Below are 9,752 nucleotides of genomic sequence, written 5' to 3'. Positions count from 1 at the left end.
TGCTGCAGAACTGAAATAAACAGTTTGCAAAAGCTGGATATTAGGGGTTGTTACTAAAATAGGTTTTACCTTTAATTCCTCAAAGAGAGTATTCTGATGATGGTTATTAAGTAAATCCTGACAGAATTATTAAGTTCTAGGTAATGAATACAGTGAAACTAAAGTATATGCAACTTTTATTTTTGTCTTTAGGTGGCGACAGACAAGGTTGCAGAAAAGCTGAGCTCTACTCTCTCATGGGTGAAGAACACAGTATCGCATACAGTCAGTCAGATGGCCAGTCAGGTGGCGAGTCCATCTGCTTCATTACATACCACATCCTCATCTACCACACTATCAACACCAGCCCTTTCACCATCTTCCCCATCACAGTTGAGTCCAGACGACTTAGAACTCCTGGCTAAACTGGAAGAACAGAATAGGTGAGTGAGGTTGCTTGGCTTTTTTCTCTCCAATTATCATACAAATCCAGCCATTCATATTTACTTACATTAAGATTTTTTTTTTTTTTTCCTATTTTTTGGCTTCTTATTTATCAAAGTTGCTTACAGAAGTGTTCGTCTTTTTTGGGGGGAGACTGGTCTTAAAAGAGACTAAAATTTTCTTCTGGCTCAAATAGCTTTATAGGTTTGTTTTCTTAATATAGCAAATTCCCTGAATCCCTCTTGAATTTTATCAGTTTTTTAAAAAGTAAATGAAACTATCACTTTTTAATTTTCAACTCTCTGAACAGTCTCCTTTGGTAAATCGTAAAATAATTTAATCCAGTATAGATAACTGATTTGTGGTTTAGAGTGGAAAATCTTTTCATAAATTATTCATAGAAAGCAAAATATCCTTTTCTCGTAATGGGTATTAAATAGGATAGTTTTCTGCTCTGCTAGGAATGCATATTGACTCTGTGTGTTTCCTTACCATGTTGTTGTCAGAAGCTCTTTAGGGCATCATCTCTTTTATATATTTATTTATATATATAAATATATATTATATTATAATAGATTATATTATTATAATATATTATGTAATATTTTATATGATACATATATATTGTAAATATATAGTATATATTATAAATACTATAATATATAATGTATATACATTATATACATATGGAAGAGCACCCTTTTGTGCTCAGTCAAGCTATATGATGCTAGTGGCTTAAAATCATAACAAAAATAACTTTTAATAGGTTTTTTGATGTATCATTGGTATAATAAACTATGCACACTTAAACTGTACAATTTGATACATCCTGACATATGTATACACCTGTGAAATTGTCACCAAAATCAAGAAAATGAAAATCTCCATTATCCCTCCACTATCCACAGGCAGCCTCTGTAGTTTGCATTTTCTAGAATTTTGTAGAAATGGAATCATACAGTATGTAGTTTTTTTGGTGTGGATTATTTCACTCAGCATAATTTTGAAAGTCATGCTGTAGCACATATCAATAGTTGATTCCTTTTTATAGTATTCCATCATGTGGAAATATCATAGGTTGTTCTCTCACCTGTTGCTATTAAATGCCATAAACATTTGTGTATAAGCCTTTGCATGGATGTATGCTTTCATTTCTCTTGGAATGGAATTACCGGATCATATGGTAGGTATATGTTTAACTGCCAAACTGTTTTTCAAAGGGCCTGTACTTTTTGATATCCCACCAGCAGTGTATGAAATTTCCAGTTCTTCTGCATCCTTGCCAACACTTGGTATGATCAGTCTTTTTAGTTTAAGCCATTTTATTAGGTATTAGTAGCTCTGGTTTTAATTTGCATTTTTCTATTGGTTTTGAGCATCTTTTTATGTGCTTGTCATCTGTATATATTCTTTGATTTTTTAAAAAATGTGATTATTTGCTTTCTTATTACTATGTTTTGAAAGTTCTTTATATGTTTGAGGTAAAAGTCTTATATCAAGCACATGACTTTCAAATTCTTCCCCCAGCTGGCAGTTTACCATTCTGTTAAAAGCGTCTTTCAAAAAGCAGAAGTTTTATCTTATTTTATTTATTTTTGAGCATTTTAAGTTTACTCCTTTAAGTAAATCTAAAGCCACTATACATGTCCATGACAATTAGAATAGAAAAGAGACAGTGGACAAATAGAAATAGTTTCTATTCTACTTATAGTGGTATTTTTCTGGGTATCAATAGAAAACATCAGTCAAGAGCATTTATCTCAATTTGTTGGTAAAATGTAGTTACTTTCGGCAAGTGTTTTGCTTTGGTATTTATACACAGACTGTAATGAGGTTGAGCTATCCCAACTTTCTTCTCATTTGTAACACATTCGTACAAACCAAAAAGATGAATCCTACTAGAAGTGGGTCTTTATCAGAAATATGCCCCAACGCAGTTAAGTGATACCAAGAAAATCATTTTCCTATCCTAGTCCTAACATTATTTATGCAAAAATTAGGAGATTGAATGACTATGATCTGTAAGTTCCTACAATTCATGTATACACATCAATTTATACATCATGATGTAGGTAGACAGCGAGACTGTACTTTCTGGCCCCCATGATGCTAGGCGTGGCCATATAACTTGCTTAAAGCAAATATGGTACATGTGTTCTTGTAAGAGAAAACTGAAGTTTCTTTCATCTCTTTCTTCCTCTGCTGAAAGAATGACAGTCTCCCAAAAGGGACTTTCCTTCACCTTTGATCCTGGAGTGAAGATGACTTGGAGCAGTGCTACAGCCAGTCAACAGCTGGCAATACTCACCAGGAAATGCACCTTTGTTGTTGTTAACTGCAGCATAACCTAATGAAAGCTAATTAATTATAAGAATTTGATAATAATTGAGGATCAGTATATAGTTAAAACACAAACACCCAAATTTAATAGAAAGGTGATAATGTAGGCTGGGCGCTGTGGCTCACACCTGTAAATCCCAGTACTTTGGTAGGCTGAGTGGGTGGATTGCCCAGTCTCAGGAGTTCGAGACCACCCTGGGCAATATGGTGAAACTTCGTCTTTACTAAAAAAAAAAAAAAAAAAAAAAAAAAAAATTAGCTGGGCGTGGTGGCGCGTGCCTGTAGTCCCAGCTACTCAGGAGGCTGAGACAGGAAATTGCTTGAGCCTGGGAGGTGGAGGTTGCAGTGAGCTGAGATCGTGCCAGCGCACTCCAGCTTGGGCTACGGAGTAAGACTCCATCTCATTTAAAAAAAAAAAAAGAAGGATGATAATGTGAAATATGACATCAGTGGAAATAAGTTAAAAAGCAACTTTAAAGAATTAAAAAAAATTGTATTTGTAGTAAAAGAAATTGATTTAAACATGTATGTAGAATTTTCTTTGTGATTTCTGGCCTGAATCCTTGAATGACTATTCCAAGTAAGAGTCAACATTTTTACAAAATTGTCATTCATCATTAAGATATTCCAAGATTATATTTCCACTATTTTATAAAGAACAGTCCAATTTAGCAATCCAGGTTTCCAAAGTAAGATCCAAGGATAAGGCTTCTCCTGAAGTAATGCGACACAACCTTAATTTCTTAGCTGTTAATTTTTTTTTCTTTTTTTTAAAATAAAATAGCGATGAGGTCTCACTGTGTTGCCCAGGCTGGTGTCAAACTCCTGGGCTCAAGTGATCCTCCTGCCTCGGCCTCCCAACATGTCAGGATTACAGGTGTGAGCCAGTGTGCCTGGCCTGTTAGTGTCATTTTTTTTTTTTTTTTTTTGAGATGGAGTCTCACACTGTCTCCCGGGCTGAAGTGCAATGGCGCTGTCCCTGCTCACTGCAACCTCTGCCTCCTGGGTTCAAGCAGTTCTCCTCCCTCAGCCTCCCAAGTAGCTAGGATTACAGGTTCCCGCCACCACACCTAGCTAATTTTTTGTGCTTTTAGTAGAGACGGGGTTTCACTATGTTGGCCAGGCTGCTCTCAAACTCCTGACCTTGTGATCCGCCCTCCTCGGCCTCCCAAAGTGCTGGGATTACAAATGTGAGCCACCGTGCCTAGCCTATTGTCATCTTTAAGACTGGCCAGAGAAGCAGCAAAGTCTGTGACCTTTTTGATGCTTCATCCATGGAAAAGAACATTGGTTTACCTTTTTCTTTGCTCCCCTTAGGTAAGAAAACTTGAAAGCAAATACTTTATGCCTGTGGCAGTGATTTATCCCCATCGTTGTATATCCTTAATTTCATCAGTGCAATTCCTTTGCAGCTGGTTCACTATTTTTTGTCACCTTTCCCTTGTTTACTTGCTGTCTCTTCTGTTTTGGAATCAATGTCTTTAACAAGTTTCTGAGTGGCAGCCGTGTAAGGCTTTGGGATTTCCAGTTTTTCACACTTGTGATCTGACTGATGATGGTGTCTCAGGCAAAAATTATTCTCACAGTAAGGATGTATAACTGCCACAAGTTCTCTTTCAACACGGCCCTTGAATGAGCATGGGTAAAATTTATGTCTTCAGTCTCTCATTGATTATAGTCATCTCAGGACAACCACGAGACTGCCAGCTTTTGTGTTCAAGGCAAAGTATTCCTGAGTATCACACACAAATGAAAGAAAATCTGGCAGTGCTGCCCAGTGTTCAACTGTGCCATCTCTCTTGTGCCACTAAAGAGCAGAAATTTTAAATTTTGATTAAGTCACAATTTCAAATTGTTCTTTTACGGATTGTGCCTATAATCCTAGCTACTCAGGAGGCTGAGGGAGGAAAATTACTTCAACTCAGGAGGCAGAGGTCACAGTGAGCAGAGATCACGCCGCTGTACTCCAGCCTGGGTGAGAGTGAGGCCCCATTTCAAAAAAACAAAAAAAGTCATAGGATTATGTCTGTCTTAATGCTAGCACTATACTGCCTTGATTATTGTAGGCTTATACTGAGTCTTGAAATCAGATAGTGTTAGGCCTCCAACATTGTTCTTTTTTTTGGCCTATTTTTGGTCCTTGGCATTCCCAAATGAATTTTACAATCACGTTGTTAATTTCTTATGGAATTTAAGAATGCCTGCTGGAATTTTGGTTGGGATTTGCATTAAATCCCTAACAGTATTGCCTTCCTCCCCATGAACACAATGTATTTCTCAATTATTATTTGTCAATGGTATTTTTTTTGTGAACTTCATTTTTAATTGTTCATTGCTAGCATATAGAAATACAATTGTCAACACCTTCTGTGTTAAAAAGAAAATACAGTTGTATTTATTTTTTTGTTTTTTTTTTTTGAAATGGGGCCTCACTCTCTCACCCAGGCTGGAGTGTAGTGGCGTGATCTCTGCTCACTGTGACCTCTGCCTCCTGAGTTGAAGTAATTCTCCTCCCGCAGCCTCCTGAGTAGCTAGGATTATAGGCATGTGCCACTATGACGGCTAATTTTTGTATTTTTAGTAGAGATGGGGTGTCACCCTGTTGGCCAGGCTGGTCTCGAACTCTTGACCTCAAGTGATTTGCCTATTTCCTAGGATTACAGGCGTGAGCCACTGCGCCTGGCTCTACAATTGTTTTTCTTATATTGATTCATGTATCCTGCAGCTTTGCTAAAGTCAGTTATTGTTTTGGTGTTTTTTTTTTTGTTTGTTTGTTTTTTGTTTTTTGTCTAGATTCCATTAGATTTTCTCTATAGATGAGCCTATCATCTATGAATAAGAGCACTTTTGCTTCTTTCCAATCTGGATGCCTTTTATCTATTTTCTTGACTATTGCTACTTATTGGAACCTCCAGTATAAATTTGAATGGAAGTGGTGAACAGACATACCTGCTCTTTTTCTGATCTTAAGAAGAAAGTGTTAAGCTTGATGTTAACTGTGTTTTTTTGGATGTGCCCTTTGTCAGATTGAGGAAGTTCCTTTTTTTTTTTTTTTTTTTTTTTTGTGAGAGAAGGTCTTGCTCTCTCACCCAGGCTGGCATGCAGTGGCATAATCATGGCTCGCTGCTGCCTTGGTCTCCTGGGCTCAAGTGATCCTTCCACCTCAGCCTCCTGAGTAGCTAGAATTACATGCGTGCACCACTACACTTGGTTAATTAAAAAAAAATTTTTTTTGTAGAGACGGGGTCTTGCTTTGTTGCCTAGATTAATCTCAAACTCCTGGCTTCAAGGACTTGGGTTCCCAAAGTGCTGGGATTACAGGCATGAACCACTGTGACCAGCCCCTTTCTATTTCTTTCTTTCTCCATTTCCTTCTTTCTTTCTTTTAGAGATCGGGTCTTGCTCTGTCACTCAGGCTACTGTAGTGCAGTGGCACAATTAGTGGCACAGTCACAGTCAGTGCAGTAGCCTTGACCTCCTGGGCTCAAGCGATTCTCCAAACTCTGCCTCTGGGGTTATAGGCATATGCCAGCATGCCTGGCTAATTTTTGTGCCTTTTTGTAGAGACAGGGTTTTGCCATGTTGTCCAGGCTGGTCTTAAACTCTTGGGCTCAAGTGATCCTCCTGCCTCTGCCTCCCAAAGGCTGGCATTACTGGCATTAGCTACTGCACTTGACAACCCTTTCTATTTCTTGTTTGCTGAGAATTTATGTAAAACAGATTTCGGATTTTGTCAAATGCTTTTTTTTTTTTTTTTTTTTTTACCTCTACTGAAGTGATCATTAATGGTTTTCTTCTTTCAGTCTGATAATATGGCAAATTACATTGATTTTTCAATGTTTAACAAACTTTGCATTCTTCAGCTAAACCCTACTTCATTGTATGTTGTCTTTGTAAAATATTGGATTCAATTTGCTGAAATTTTGTTTGAAATACAGTCTGCCCTCCATATCCACAAATTCTGCATTTGCAGAACCACAGATGGGAAATATTTTTTAAAATAAGATACGATGTATGTATGTATGAAATAACATACAGCAATAAAAAATAATACAAATAAAAAATACATATAATTATTATATAATATTTACATTGTATTAGGTACTAAAAGTCATCTAGAGCTGATTAACATATAAGGAGGATGTGCATAGGTTATATGTAAATAGTATACCATTTTATCTAAGGGACGTTACCACCCTCACATTTTGGTATCTTTGGCCTGAAACCAATCTCTGAAGGATATGGAGAGATGAATGTATTTGCATCTGTGCATCAGAGGGAAATGGATATGAAGTTGTCTTGAAATGTCCTTGACCTTTATCGGTAATATCTTGTCACCTTGTAATGTCTGTGTGACCTTTCTTTTCTAATAAAGTTGTTTAGTGCTATATAGTAGTCCCCCATTTTGTGTGGGGGATATTTTCCAAGTCGCCCAGGAGATACCTGAAACTGTGGATAGTTTCATACCTCATTGTCATCAATTGAAACATATTTCTGTTCATGACTTCTACTCACAAATTTGATGCTGTTTTCATCTTAATTAAGCATTTATCATACATTGTGACCATAACTTTTGTAGTTTGAAGTGTAAGAGTAAAATTAGTATAAATTTATTTTCCTTCACAGTTTCACAGATAGATTTGTTCTTACCATAAATGTTAGCAGCCTCAGCATTCAATTTTGTTTGTTTCCTTATTAAGTAGAGAACTTTCACTGTCTCACTTGAAGGAAGCACTTTAACAGCTTCTCTTTGACATATTCAAATTGCCAGCATCACTACTTTTGTGGTTTGGGGCCATTATTAAGTAAAATAAGGGTGGGTTTAATGCAGTCACTGTGATATCGCAATAGTATATCTGATAACTGACTCACATGGTTACTAAGTATTAGCTGGCTGGTAGCACTTACAGCATGGATACACTGGGCAAGGGGATGATTCACTTCCCAGGCAGGACAGAGTCGCATGGCAGGAGATTTCATTGTGTTGCTCAGAATGGTACACAATTTAAAACTTTTGAATTATTTACTTCTGGAACTTTCTGTTTAATATTTTTATACTACAGTTGATTGTGGGTAATTGAAACCATGATTGGCTGGGCCTGGTGGCTCATGCCTGTAATCTTAGCACTTTGGGAGGCCGAGGTGGCTGGAACACCTGAGGTCAGGAGTTCGAGAACAACCTGGCCAACGGCGAAACCCTGTCTCTACTAAAAATACAACAATTAGCTGGGCATGGTGGCGGGCGCCTGTAATCCCAGCTACTCCAGAGGCTGAGGCAGGAGAATTGCTTGAACCCAGGAGGCAGAGATTGCAGTGAGCAGAGATCGCGCCTCTGCACTCTGCACTCTAGCCTGGGCGACAGAGCGAGACTTGTCTCCCCCCACCAAAAAAAAAGCAACCATTACAAGTAGAACTATGGATAAGGGATGACTATTGTTTGTGTATCTTTGTTGGCTTTCTGTTTACATATTATATCAGATATTGAGAGAAGTTAACTTCAAATTATAATTGTGGATTTATCTATTTCCTTTTAAATTCTGTCTTTCATGTAATTTGAAGTTCTATTTTAGGTATATAAACATTTAGGATTGTTATATCCTCTTGTAAAATGACCTTCTTTATCTCTGATAATGTTGTTTGCTTGGAAATCTACTTTATCTTACATTAATATAGTCACTCTAACTTCTTTTTGAATAGTGTTAACATCTTATATATTTTCCCAGCCTTTTGCTTGTATTCTCTTTTTTTTGTTTATCTTTAACTTTTTTTTTTTTGAGACGGGGTCTCACTCTGTCACCCAGGCTGGAGTGCAATGATATGATCATGGCTCACTGCAGCTTCATCTCCCAGGCTCAAGCAGTTCTCCCATCTCAGCCTCCCAAGTAGCTGGGACTACAAAATTTTATTTTTTTTTTGAGATAGGGTCCCGCTATGTTGCCCAGGCTGTTCTTGAACTCCTGGATTCAAGCAATCCTCTCGCCTCAGCCTCCCAAAATGTTTGGTGTACATGTGTGAGCCATCATACCTAGGAAAAATCTTTAAAGTTTGTCTGTTAGTAGCATATAGTTGGGTCTTGCGTTTAGAAATACAGTCTGACAATCTTTGTCTTTTAATTGGGTTATTTAAACCATTTTATTTTATTTTTAAATTAAAGTTTTATTTTTTGCTCACATTTCATTCATCTCAGTTGGTAGATTGGATATATCTTTGGTTTACACTGCTTTGTTTTGTGACCAGCAATCGGTGTCTTTCTGGGATAAACCAGACTCACGACAGATGGAAAAGAGATCTAGTTGAAATACCTTAAAGCATCCCCTAGGGAGTGGTATACATAATTTCTACTTAAATTTTATTGGCCAAAGTGAGTCAGATGGCCAAACCTTTTATGAGCAAATCTAGCAGGGATGGATCTAAAATTCACACTTTTTGAGTATGGTTTAGTGGTTTTTAATATGTTCACAAAATTTGTGCAATTATTACTACTACCCAAACTCCCAATCAGAATATTTCCATCACCCCAAAAAGAAACTCTGTCCCCATTAGTCTCCTCATGTCACCCTCCTTCCAACCCCTGGTAACCACTAATATATTTTCTGTCTCTATGGATTTGCCTATTCTGGACATTTAATTGTGATGGAATGATACAATAAGTGGCCTTTTGTAACTCTTCTTTCACACAACATAATGTTTTTGAGATTTTGAGGAAAACAGGTTATTTACATTTAAGGTGATTATTAATATTGTTATATTTAAACTTGTCATCATCTTATATTGTTGTTTCCTTTAATTCTGCCATCTTTGACTTTATTGAATATTTTTATAATTTTGTTATAGTTTGTTTATTGATTTATAAGCTATAACTCTGTTATTTTAGTGGTTGTGTTAAGATTTATAATATAAATCTTTAACTTGTAAGTCTGTCTTTGAGGGTTATACCACTTCACATGTACTGTAAGAACCTTATAATAGCACACTTGCATTTCTCCTGT

General features: G+C 36.8%; 1 protein-coding gene and 1 pseudogene across 5 annotated transcripts in view; one reads left to right on the top strand and one right to left on the bottom strand.

Annotated features, from left to right (window-relative positions):
• Positions 1-9,752, top strand: part of EVI5 (ecotropic viral integration site 5) — a 280,650-nt gene that overhangs the window by 61,568 nt on the left and 209,330 nt on the right. For all 5 annotated transcript variants that reach the window (XM_050806911.1, XM_050806909.1, XM_050806893.1 and 2 more), the window contains exon 2: positions 193-422. In XM_050806911.1, the coding sequence (XP_050662868.1) occupies positions 193-422 (230 nt within the window). The remainder of the gene's footprint in view (positions 1-192; positions 423-9,752) is intronic.
• LOC126951286 (AN1-type zinc finger protein 1-like) lies at positions 3,335-6,619 on the bottom strand (annotated as a pseudogene).

This window comes from Macaca thibetana, chromosome 1 (genome assembly GCF_024542745.1).
Source record: "Macaca thibetana thibetana isolate TM-01 chromosome 1, ASM2454274v1, whole genome shotgun sequence".
In the NCBI taxonomy this organism is placed as follows: Eukaryota; Metazoa; Chordata; class Mammalia; order Primates; family Cercopithecidae; genus Macaca; species Macaca thibetana.
Note: the sequence above shows the minus strand (reverse complement) of the source record. Positions and strands in the feature narration are given on the sequence as shown.